The sequence below is a fragment of the Metarhizium robertsii genome (genome assembly GCF_000187425.2).
Source record: "Metarhizium robertsii ARSEF 23 chromosome Unknown MAA_Scf_3, whole genome shotgun sequence".
Taxonomy (NCBI): Eukaryota; Fungi; Ascomycota; class Sordariomycetes; order Hypocreales; family Clavicipitaceae; genus Metarhizium; species Metarhizium robertsii.
In genome coordinates this window covers 504,133-516,243 of record NW_011942171.1, presented here as the reverse complement: position 1 = coordinate 516,243, position 12,111 = coordinate 504,133, and the positions used below count along the sequence as shown (strand labels likewise).

General features: G+C 51.4%; 4 protein-coding genes across 4 annotated transcripts; all 4 read left to right on the top strand.

Annotated features, from left to right (window-relative positions):
* Positions 1–16: 16 nt before the first annotated feature.
* Positions 17–2,149, top strand: MAA_00378 (DNA helicase, ATP-dependent, RecQ type; the record flags this gene model as incomplete). The annotated part of the gene is made up of 1 exon (XM_007818376.2): positions 17–2,149. One exon carries the CDS (start codon positions 17–19, stop codon positions 2,147–2,149), a length of 2,133 nt encoding a protein of 710 aa, XP_007816567.2.
* A 1,095-nt stretch (positions 2,150–3,244) lies between these two features.
* Positions 3,245–3,511, top strand: MAA_10898 (aldehyde reductase II; the record flags this gene model as incomplete). The annotated part of the gene is made up of 1 exon (XM_011412844.1): positions 3,245–3,511. The coding sequence occupies one exon, from the start codon at positions 3,245–3,247 to the stop codon at positions 3,509–3,511; it is 267 nt and encodes an 88-aa protein (XP_011411146.1).
* Positions 3,512–3,914: 403 nt separating this feature from the next.
* MAA_10897 (uncharacterized protein) lies at positions 3,915–6,446 on the top strand (the record flags this gene model as incomplete). The annotated part of the gene is made up of 1 exon (XM_011412843.1): positions 3,915–6,446. One exon carries the CDS (start codon positions 3,915–3,917, stop codon positions 6,444–6,446), a length of 2,532 nt encoding a protein of 843 aa, XP_011411145.1.
* A 44-nt stretch (positions 6,447–6,490) lies between these two features.
* On the top strand, positions 6,491–7,566 carry MAA_00377 (tlh2; the record flags this gene model as incomplete). The annotated part of the gene is made up of 2 exons (XM_007818375.2): positions 6,491–7,345; positions 7,423–7,566. The coding sequence occupies 2 exons, from the start codon at positions 6,491–6,493 to the stop codon at positions 7,564–7,566; spliced, it is 999 nt and encodes a 332-aa protein (XP_007816566.2).
* Positions 7,567–12,111: the final 4,545 nt, after the last annotated feature.

Sequence of the window (12,111 nt, the reverse complement as noted above, 5' to 3'; positions counted from 1 at the left end):
TGAGGAGGGGATTGAGATGGACCAGATGACGGGCGAAGCGCTCGACGTCCGAGGCAGCTGGAACATCGTATGGGATCTCCAGAGCACGCATAGCACGAAGATGGCACGGCTGCACTACGCCGTACACGTTGGCATGCCCAACGGATTAACGCCGGAGATGATGGAAAACTACCGCGGAATCAGCCGTCTCTGGCACCAATTCTTGATGGAAGGGGATGAATTCCGAGCAGGGTGGAAACGCAAGGCACCAGGAGATGAAAGCATGACGGCACGGAAGAAGAATAAGAAGGAGGACCAGCCAAGTAAGGAGGAGAATGAGCGACACATGATGGACGGGCTGCGGATGCTGATGGGACCGGCGTCAACATGGCGGCCAGGCAAGCAGCGGGAGTGCATGGAGAAGATTCTGGCGCTCCAGGGAGAGGAGTCGGCGATATGCGTGCTGCCGACGGGCGCAGGCAAGAGCTTACTGTTCATGGTCCCGGCGATCATGCGCGGGGGCGGCACCAACGTGGTGGTACCGTTCGCGGCGTTGATGACGGAGATGGTGGATAAGGCTAGGCGGATGGGAGTGGATGTGGTCGAGTTCCGGCCGTCCGTCAACTCGGAGCGTGAAAGCTTGCCAAGGGCGGCGCGTATGGTGGTTGTCGGCGCGGACACGGTGTCGGTGCCAAGCTTGCTCGGGTATCTGGACGGACTGGACGAGGCCGGGCTGCTCCAGCGCATATTCATCGACGAGGCGCACACGGCGATCACGGATGCATCGTACCGAGTGAAGCTCACGCAGCTCAAAGGGCTGGCGCGGTACCAGAAGCCGATGGTGCTGCTAACGGCAACACTGCCGGTCACATTCGAGCGGTGGTTCCGAGAGGAGCTGCTGGCGGCTTCTGCCGAGACGATTCGAGAACGGACGACCAAGGCCAACTGCCGATATGAGGTGGAACAGGTCAAGGCAGGCCGCAGAGGTGTGTCTGTGGACATACGGGTGGTGGAGCTAGTGCGGCAACTGGACTCGACGATGGTAAGCGGACAGAAAGGCGTAGTATACTGCCGGACGAAGACGCAATGCGAGGCGTTAGCCAAGGAGATCGGGTGCTCAGCCCACCACAGCGGAATGGACAAGGCAGCGCAGGACGAGACGCGGGAGTTGTGGGCGTCAGGAGGCGGGCACCGTTGGATCGTGGCGACGACGGGGCTCGGAACGGGCATCGACATCGGAGGCATCGTGGCGGTTCTACACGCAGGGTTCCCGTACGGTCTGGTAGACTTCGTGCAGCAGACAGGGCGAGGAGCACGGCGGGACGGTGAAGAGGTGCGGTCAGTCATTGTGCACGACGGCTCGACACCGTACGAGAGGGTCGGCACGGACAAGATAGAGCGCATCAACCGACACCAGATGGAGATGTTCATCAAGAGTCCCGGGTGTCACCGAGAAGTGCTTTCTTCGTTCATGGACGGGGTGGTGGGCGAGACATGTGCCGACATAGCCGGAGCGATCCCGTGTGGGCGATGTCTTCCCACCATTGAGGAAGAAAGTGATGGAGACGAGGCGAGTAGCGGGGATGGGAATGGGGAAGAGGAAGGACCGGCAGAGACGAGAAAGGAAGCAAGAGAGGGTGTATGGAGAATGTTCAACAAAGTCGAGGGCGAGAAGGTCAATACGCTGGTACGATGGCTGGACGAGGTGCAGGACATGTGCGCCGTATGTCATATCTGGAACTGCAAAGGAACGACGATCGGCGAGGCAATACCGTCGCCAGACAGGCACACGCGACCAGGAGAAGTGTGCGAGCCGGTTCGCGGACAGTCGTATGACAGCATACGGCAGAAGATTCGATTTGCGGATAACTCGTGTTGTTTCCGTTGCAAGCTGCCGTCAGACTGGTGCGACGAGATGCGCGAAAGCGCGGGGGAAGGCAAGGACTGCATGTACACGGATAAGGTGCTGCCGGTGGCGTTGATGGCGATGGGACACGATGCGATGAAACGATGGGTGGTGAACAAGTTCGAGATTGACCCAGACGACACAAAGGAGTGGTTTAAGTGGCTGGCCGGGCGAGTGCAGTTTCACGGGACAAAGGGGACAAACATGCATGTGCTGTGGGAGGCCATTGTACACAAAACATATGGTAAACACAAGCCAAGGTAGACAATAGAGGACGGCCATGTGTTAACAATGAGCATGGTATAACTAGCATGGCATAACCAGGATAAGATACAGCAGCATTGTAGTAGAACTATATAGATAGATATGAACAAAGGCACAGTCTATTCGATGGGATCAGTAGTTATACAAGCGTAGCACTGTGTATGGGGGACGAATTGAACTCATTTACGCCATGTAGGGTAGGTATGAGCAGATTCACTGGCAGGTGCAGGTGGCCGCGCAGATGACAGGCTCGTACATTATGGAGAAAGAGGAAAAAGGCAGGAAACAGCGATTAGAGTCAGATGAGGATCAGTTTGTGTGGATTAAAAGCAAATAGGAAAAGGAGGCCGAACGCCGTTAACAGCGAATTTTTTTCCCATGGGCGTGGGTTGTAGCGAATGTAGCCGATTTTGGAGGAAGATGTGGAGTACTAGGGGAGCAAGTGGGTGAGCTGCTCACTGGGGGGCGGTCCGTCGCATGGCGGTTGGAGAACAAATATCGCAACATGGTCCAGAGCATCAAAGGACAAGATTGAAAGCCGAAACTCGAACGCTAAATACAACACTGCCCCCCCACCAAAAAAAAAAAAAAAAATTAAAATAAAATAAAATCTGAGCTAGACAAGCGTAATGCTAATTAACAGCGTAAACAGCGAGCGCGTAAATTGGTTTCCGTGGCAGAGTCCGCAGACCCAGCAATTCAGATTCAGGAGAGCAAAAGAGCAGAGCAGCACATAAATCGAGAGGATAGACGTTGAGTCAGTGATCCGGCGGTATGAACAATCCATTCATTCCAGAGCCAACGCCGGGTGCCCGTCGCCATGGAGCCGTTTGTCCATTTGCGGGAGTATCCATTCGTGATGTAAGACGTGTAAGTTTGCATGTGTTGCCAAGGAAGTGAACAGCCATTTGAAAGATTGGCACGTATCCATCGAGCCCAAGGAGAGAAAGAAGATTGCGGCGCAGGTTGGTTTAATTCCAGACATTATTCAAGATCAAGCCGGGTTGGCACAGTTCAAGTTCCCGGCGCCAATGACGGAACCGATTCCGTTCATTACGCCGGCGATCGGCGGAGAACGATGGGTTGCGATGTAACATGGAGACATGCCAGTACGTCACCCGTACGGAACGCGGAGTGCGAAAGCATGGCCGGGAACAGCACGGGTGGGTGTTTGAACGCAAGAAGAGGGTGAATATAGCACAGCAAGCCAAACAGGCGCGGGATAACCCGTGGACAACAGGTGTTCAATGCCAGCGGTTTTTTAGGTCGCACGTGGCCAGTGGGTGGTTTGAGGTTGGCCGAGCCAGCCAGAAACCAGAAAGACAACCAACAGAAGCCGAGGACATTGTTGAGCGAATCTAGCGTATTCACCAGGGTCAGGTAGAGCGATTTAAGACCAGAAACGAAGAGTTGATCAAGATTACCAACGACAAGACGGAGCCAAACGCATGGTTAGATCGAGTTGGATGGGCACATCATTTAGGCGAGTTGGACCGAAAGCAATTGCGACAGATATAGGACCCCATCCAAGATGACGAGACCGTGTTACAGCAAATGTGGGAGAGTTTGGAGCGAGTGATAGATAGATAACGCGCGCGCAACCGCCGTGGCGACCAAGGTTGGACCACCGGCATTGTTCGAGGTTCAGCGCAAGGAGATACACGTCAAACCGAACAGGCCATTTGACAACCGTATGGAGGAGGATTCGTGGGCAAGGTATAAAGACGTATGGGGGCAGTTGTTATGTATTTTGCATCGGGCCCAAATGGGCGACGAGGTTGACAGACCACCGTACCGATTAACAAAACGACAGAGTAAGGCATACGACAAATTTGCAGATACGACCGCGATGGTTTTGGAAGACACGGGCCAGAGGAGAGATGCCACGGAAGAACGGATGGATCGTTTGGCGTTGGAGTTGACGGCGGCATTGTTGGACCACCAGTCCAGGCAGAGCCATTACGACAGTGCCATTATCAGCGGGTTGGCCGTCATGGGATTGAGAGACGACACGGGTTGGGTGGAAGCCATAAATTATACGCCCATTTATTCGGCCGTCATCAAGGTGGCCCGCATGTTGGTGGTGTATCAGTCGGTTATACAACGCGAGGATGAAGTAGTGGAGTTGACGAAGAAAATGAACGAGGACGACGCCCATGAAGAAGCAACAGCCATTTTTACCATTGTGCGAGAGAAAGTGCAGCGGTTCATGACGCGCACCACGGACAGTCCCAGCGCGTTGCCGACCCCGATGGATTGGATTTACGAGTGCCGCACGTACGGGATGCATATCCGGTTCAACACGCCAGCCGGGGGCACCATCGATTGGGAGGGAGAACGAATCAAACACAGGGACATCAAGTTCACAATGAACCAGTTGTCACAAATGTTACACACGTCAGTGGACGAGGCACGAGGGTTATTAGCGCAGTTAACGATGGTTGAAAAGGAGGGCGTAGAAGGATTACCGACGATCGAATGGGCCAAGATGGAGGATGACCACGGCGACGACCGCGTGGGGTATTCGTTTTTACAAGACAAGCGCAATGCATGGTTGGATAAGGGCCATGATTGGGTTTTGCGGCGGATTGTAGGTTCCAATGCACAAAAGAAGGCGTGGTTTTCCGAAGGCGTCAGCGACGCCAACCCATACAAGCACAGCGCGGTGCGAAAGTACGGTCGTGCCGTCGAGCAGTTCCGCGAGAGGTTGTGGATGATAGTAAGGTCGACAGAGATTTTAGGGATCCGGTACGTCAACACGATCAACGGCGGAGTACGGAACATTTTGGCGCACAACAAGATGATGTGTTTCGTGACGTCGTACCACAAGAATTTCCGGCAAAGCGGGCAGACGAAGGTGATCCACCGGTATTTGCCGCGCGAGGTTGGTGAGTTGTTGGTGTGGTATTTGTGGTTGGCATTGCCATTTTGGCAGCAGGTGCAAGGCATCGTGAAAGACGCAGACAACCGCAGCCCATTTTTATGGTCCGATGAGGTGGTGAGCCGGGCGGGAGGCGAAGGAGAGACGGAGAGGGGGGAGCGACAGCGGAAGGAGCAAGAAGAAGGAGAGTGGTCCGAGGGGGCAGGGCAAGGGCGAGAGCAAGGCGAAGGAGAGGAGGACATGACAGAGACAGCAGGTTTCAAGGATTGGATCAAAGAGCGCAAGTGGACGTCAGATCGTGCGAGAAGAATCATGCAGCGGCACAGCGAGCGATTGATGGAGACCAAGTTGGGGTTGAGCGCATGGAGGCAAATGGCGATTGCGATTTCGAATCGATATTTGCACAAAGCGTTCAAGGAGGAAGGATTCGGTGACGAGGACGAAGATGAGGTGGAGGATGACCCAGCGGATTTGCAGGCAGGGCACGGGACGCACGTGGCGGGTATGATTTACGCGCGAGAGTTGCAGCAAGGGAATTTTGGCACGGCGACGCGGCGAGAGCAGTTCCGGGCGGTCAGCCGGAGGTGGCATCGATTTTTGGGATTTGGGGCGGAGGATTGGGGCGGGACCGAGTCCGGGATGAAACGACAGCGGGACCCGTTCGAGGCGGCACGGGAAGAGGCACGGTTCCGGCGGTTTTCGCGATTACAGCAAGTGGACATGCGGGGCCAGTTGCGAATGATGATGGGCGAAAAAGCAGAATTCCGGGGGCAACAGGAGATGGTCATACGATCAATTGTACGAGGCGAAAGCCCGGTTGTGCAAATCACGGGGACGGGAGGCGGCAAGAGTTTGTCGTTCATGTTGCCAGCGTATTGTTCGCCAGAAGGCACAGCAATCGTGATTGTGCCGTTGGTGTCGTTGCGGGAAGATTTGCATGACCAGTGCAACAAAAGCATGATCGAATCACACATATGGCGGAGCCGGGGCGGCAATCGGTTGGCAACGATTACATTCGTAACGCCAGAGTCGGCCGTAACAAAGGCATTTCGCGATTACGTCAATTGGTTGCAGTCGCGTCAGGCATTGGACCGCATCGTGGTGGACGAGTGTCACGTATTATTGGACGGCAACGACCAGTTCAGACCGAAGTTGCAGGAGTTGGGGCCGATATTGAAGGATTGGTGTGTGCAAAAGGTGTTTTTGACCGCGACGTTGCCCCCAGGGGAGGATGCCGAATTTTTCCGCGTGGCAGGGTTAGGGTTAACATTGCGTACAGGGTCGAGACAGTCAGCGCAGCGGCAGACCAGCATGAGGAGGAGGAAGACAGGAAAGTATGTCAGATGGTGCGGCGGTGGATGGAGCATCACGCCGACGGAAGGGTTATTGTATACGCCGGGCCGACAGACCGAGTAGAGCGGTTAGCAAACGCATTAGGATGCGGCCATTATCATGCAAAAATGGACACGGTGGAAGGCAAGGCGAGGAGATTAAGGGCATGGAGAGATGACGGCAGGTTGGTCGTTGCAACCAACGCGTTAGGGTTGGGCGTGGACGTGCCGGACGTGCGATTGGTGGTGCATGCCGGGATGCCGAGGCGTTTGCGGGATTACGCGCAGGAGAGTGGACGAGGAGGGCGGGACGGGGGGCGAAGCGAGGCGGCTGTGGTTTGTCGCAAGGCAAGGCAGGCCGCGCAAAGAAACCAGGCCAGAGCGGAAGGACGACCCCAGAGGGCGAACACGGGCCGGGGAAGGCAGGGTCAGAAGAAGAAGGATGGAGAGGAGAATGAGGAAAAGAAACAGCAATGGGAGGAATCAGTGGAAGCATTCGTCGAGGGCAAGTGGTGTCGACGGCAAGTGTTGGACAAGGTGATGGACGGTTGGATGGAGCGGGCAGGGTGCGAGGCAGACGAGGAGGCGTGTGATATATGTACCAGACGACATTGGGAGGCAATGGTTGAGGAAGAGTTGACCATCAAGGAAGAGGAGGAGGAGGAGGAGGCCGGGGACAACAATGCGGCGGTGATGGAGGAGATGGAGAGGAAATTCGAGTCGCAGATGCGACAGTCGAGGTTCGAGAGGTGGAAAGCAGATGGAGAGAAGATGAAGGCGGCGGCCGAGGTGGAAGAGTTCAAGGAGCAGTTGGAAAGGTGGGCAGAGCGTTGCGTGGTGTGTCATTTAGTAGGACAAGGAGAAGTGTTTCATGAGATGGAGGCATGTCCGCGGCATGGAGGGGAAACATGGACAGCGGTGAAGGGAAACAAGGAATTCATGGTGGAGGGGATGTTTACAAAAAGGCGGTTCAGCAAGCATGCGGTTTGTTTTTGGTGCGGATTACCGCAGGCGATTTGCGATCGATGGGAGGCAATTGACAGCGACAACGGGCGATTTAGGTTGGTGAGAGCGAATGGATGCCAGTACGAGGGGGTGGGGATGAACGTGTACGCGGGGGCATACGCGTGGTATTTGGAGTGGTCAAGGGCAGTAATGGAACAGATGATGACAAAGGATGGGTTGGTGATGGAAGATGGGGGTGAAGATGGGTGGTTTGGGTGGTTAGGGCGGAAGGTAAAGTGGGCAGGGATGGAGGCGAATCAATTATGTCGGGGATTTCATCGATTGTGTCGATTGGTAGAGGGCGAGGACAATGAGGAATACAATATTGAGTAGTGTTATATTTAGATGAGCGTAATTCATGGTTGAGCCGGGGCATGGAAGTGCATATATTATTATTTGTATTTAAGCAGGACGTGTATATAGAGATGGAAAGAACAAGGTATGGGGGGCATGAGTTAGCACGGCAAGAGCGCAGGGGAGGATGTTGCCGTGAGCAGGTTAGAGAGATAAGGTGTTGTTGGTTGCGAGGTAAGGTGCAGGGTAGCGGAGGATTGGAGTCGGGTGGTCGGTTTTGGCGTAATGTGTAAGTGAAATTGATAATAAAAAGAGTAAAAGCAGGTTATGAATAAATTAAGAATTTGGCAAAAAAAAAAAAAAAAAGAAAAAACCCGAGAGTGCGAGCAGGTTTGGTGCGGAAATTTGGGTAAAGGGCGATTTTTGGTGGAAGTTGAGTTTGAGGAGTGGTCGTGGTGGAGACGGGGGTGGCGATGAGGGTGTAAAGGTCAGTTTTAGGAGGAATGATTGTAGCCAGATGATAAATTAAGGATTTTTTTAAGCAGGCAGGAAATAGCGTAGAGTGTTTAAACAGGAATTAAGAAAAAGGACGTGAAGCAGCAAATTGAGGTGGGGGGATACATGGGCGATTTAGAAATAGCGATAAAGAAGAATGGCGCGTGCATAATTGTTGTACAATGGATCGTAGTAGTGAGATGGTTATTAGTTTATTTGCGTTATTTGGTGATATATATTTACGGAGTGTAGACGATAAGTAACGATGCAATATTGGGTCATTGACAGGTAAGTTCAGGACCGAGTTGAATGTACAGGGTTAGGGATTGACGATCAAGAGTGTTTAAGGGGTGCACAAACAGTGCAGGGACAAGCAACAGAAACAGGGCGGGAGTTTGTTTGAGGGGCCACGAGAGCAATAGTTTATGTTATTATTATTGTGATTGCGGTGATTATATAAGTGTTTATATATATAGCGAAAGGTTGGCGAATTGCAGTTATGACCGAGTCGGGATAGGGTGAAGGAAGATAGAGGGCGAAAGGTAAAAGGTTAGGGCCAGGAACGCGAGAGCGAATATACGAGGCGTTGAGAAAGCAGTCAGAATTTAAAAGAGATGATATTTCAACGTTTTTGGAGGCGAAAGGGTTCGGGGCGTTTTACGTGATGGTTAGGGGGAGGGGTTTGCGTGATGGTTAGGGGGAGGTGTTTACGTGATGGTTAGAGTTAAAAAATATTGTTTATTGTTTCAAGAGTAGACAGAGTTCAGCGGTTGGGCAGTCAAGCCCAGGACGGACGGGGAGCGGAACGACAAGAAGTGGATGAAGGAGGACGGTGTAAACAATAGCAAGCCGTGCAAAGCCGGAGAAAGGTGTAGAACCAGCGGCAGCGAGAATGGAAGTATGGTATTTAGAATGGTCACAGATGGGAATGAAAAAGATAATGGCAGAGGATGGGTTAGTATTAGGGGATGCAGGAGAGGACAGGTGGTTTGAATGGTTAGGGCGAAATGTAAAGTGGGCAGGAATAGAGACGAATCAGTTATGTCGGGGATTCCATCGATTGTGCCGATCAATTGTAGGCAGGAGGAGGATGAGTATGTTTAGATAATTGTGATGAGAAGTCCATTTCATGTACATGGACAAGATGGTTGTATAATTTTGTTTATTTAATATGCATATGTGGGAACGAGATGCAGGAAGAAAAAAAAGGGGTTGTAAAGCATGGAGGAAAAGAATCCGAGGAAGCCAGTAATTGATCAGGGAGCAGCGGAGTTTCCAGTGAAGGTTAGGTTTGGTAAGGAATGGTGATGGGTAGGGTTATTTAAGTCGTTATTCAGGTTAATTTGGGGTTAAAGTTTAGGTTCAGATGCGTATGTAGAGGGAATAAAATGTACAAGGTAGCGGAGAATGGGAGTTGGGTTGATGGGTTTGGCGTAGTGTATGAGCAAGATCGGCAGTGAAAGAGTAAAAGCACGCAATGGATGAGTCAAGCATTAAAAAAAACACGAGAGTGGAAGCGGATCGGTGTGATTTGCGTAAAGGACGATTTTTGGCGGACATTGAGATGATGAGCGTAGGCGGCGAGTGTGAACAACCCAGTTTAAGAGGAACGGTTGCAATCAGTTCAGAAAAATCAGCGGTTTTGAAAGCGGGAAATGGCGTAGATGGTTTGATCAAGAATTAACAAACAGGGAGAGAAAGCAGCAAATTAAGGTGAGGTAGGGTGGTATGCAGACGGTTCAGGATTGGCGACAAACAGACGTGACATGCGTGTGATTGGTGATTGGTACACAGTGGATCGTAACAGCGATGGTGGCAAGTTCATTTGCGCCGTTCAAACAACACAATTCAGCGAGTGCCGAGAATGATAATGAGGGTTAGTTGTGTCACAGTCAGGTCAGTATAGGGGCGAGTTGATTGTAATGGCCAGAGGGTTTGGCGAGCGAGAGTATTTGCGGAGGGGCATGCATGGCATGGCAGAGGACAAGCACAGAAACAGGCAGCAAATTTTATTTTAAGGTGGATGGCAATAAGATTAGTTTTCAGGAAGGCATGCATAGTTATGTGTTCAGTTTACGTTATTGGCATCATGTCATCATTATCATTTACATGGGTGTTTTGGGTAGTGTAAAAGGTGGTTAATGCGGTCACGACGGAGTCGCAATTGGGTTCGGTGTTTGGGGCGAGTGGCGAAGGTTAGGAGCAGGAACGGCAGTGAAGGTTAGGGTTAGAGGGAGTTTACATGGTTAGGGTGAGTTTTTGGTTAAACGGTTAGGGTGACAGGCAGTAGGAAGCAGGAAACGGGAAGCAGAAGAAACGTTTAAACGAAGGCGAGGTTTTGTGTTGGGCGAGGGACGTAAATGAAATATAACGAGAAAGGACGCATTATTTGAAGACATTGCACGACAGATCAGAAAGACAAAACGGTTACGTAACGAAGACGAAGAACGATAGCGAGAGCATTATATTATGTAGGCGTGGTTGTACCCAGGCTGTGCGCGGTGAAGATAGAGTATGGGATCGGAAATATTCGCAGGGCAAGGCGTCAAAATGGGTTAGTGGTGTTATTATTTAGTTACGGGGCGAGAGGATATAAAGATGGAGGAGGACGAGCAGAGACAAAAGGGCGTATTTAAAAAAAGAATTCATACAAGGGATCATTCAGGTGTTGGGTGCAAGGCAAAGAGAAGAAGCGGCGGCAGTAGTTATTGTTTGGATGTGAAGGAGTTAGGGTGAGTAAAGATGACAAAAAATAAAGTCATGAGGTAAACAGATGCGTGGTGGGGGATACGGCAAAAGGGTAGGGGAGGAGCAGAAGGAGCACGAAAGGTGGTGCAAGTGGTAGCAAAGGAAGACAGGGGAACGAGTTAGTTTTCGACGTTTTAGACGGAAAAGCGGTTTATTTTAATGGAAGAAAGATACAATGAGGACAAGAAGATTAAAGTTGATGATGGAACAGAGCGGAGGGCAGATGGCAGGAGGGAGTAAGGGAAGACGAGAGAGCAAGAATATAGTGGAGCAAACGGAGTTTCACAACAATGGTTCAAAAGGTGAAGAACGGCAGAGCAGCAATGGTGTCGGCGAAGAGTTAAGATTCAGGAGGATTCAGAAGGGTAGGGAGTGGACGTAGGGCCGGGAGTGCAGTTTAGAGTGCAAGTCAGTGCAGTGCAAGGGCACGAGAAGGAAGACAAGCAGGTAGAAGTGGGAGGTTGGGACAGGGATAAGTATGAGTATACAAGGTTAGAGCGCAAGATCAACATGGAATTTCGAAGTAAGGTGAGATGGACATTGCAAAGAGGTAGGGAAGATGAACAACGGTTGCAACAAAAGCAGCAGGTGTAAGCAACAATAGGGCAGTAAGGGCAGATAAGCGTTGGAATGGGTTTGGCGTTTGGTTCACGGGTGGCGGACGGAGAGCAGGGTTAAACAAGGGTTGTTGTGTACAGCAGGGTGTTGTGTATTATTATTTTAGAGGCAGAGTGACAGGTGATAGTTAGGGGCAGGGTTACGCAATATAAGTTACAATGTGTTTTAGATAGTTGTTGAGTGTAAGCAGAGAGGTTATTAAAGGGTTGGAGGGTTGGAAGGGTAAGGTTAGGGAGAGTAGGAGTGGGTTGGAAGGGGTTTTTAGGCGTGTAGAGTTGAGGTTGAGATAAATTTTATGGTGAGTTTTTGACGTGATGGTTGGGGGTTGGAAGGTAGTAGTTGCAAAAAGAAGAGTTGTGAGTTGTTTAGAGGGAGTTGCAAATAGTTGGAGAGGAGAAAAAGAAGTTGAGAAGTGTAGGTTGGGTTGGAAGTGAAGGTTTGAGTTGGGGTGTGAGTAAGCAGTTGGTTGTGTGGTTGAAGAGGAGAGTGGAAGGTAGCAAGGGTTGTTTAGGTGAGAGCAGTTGAGTTGAAGATTTGTTAGTAAGCAAGAGGAAGTTTGAAGGAGTGTTTAAAAGTTGAGAGCGGTTGTG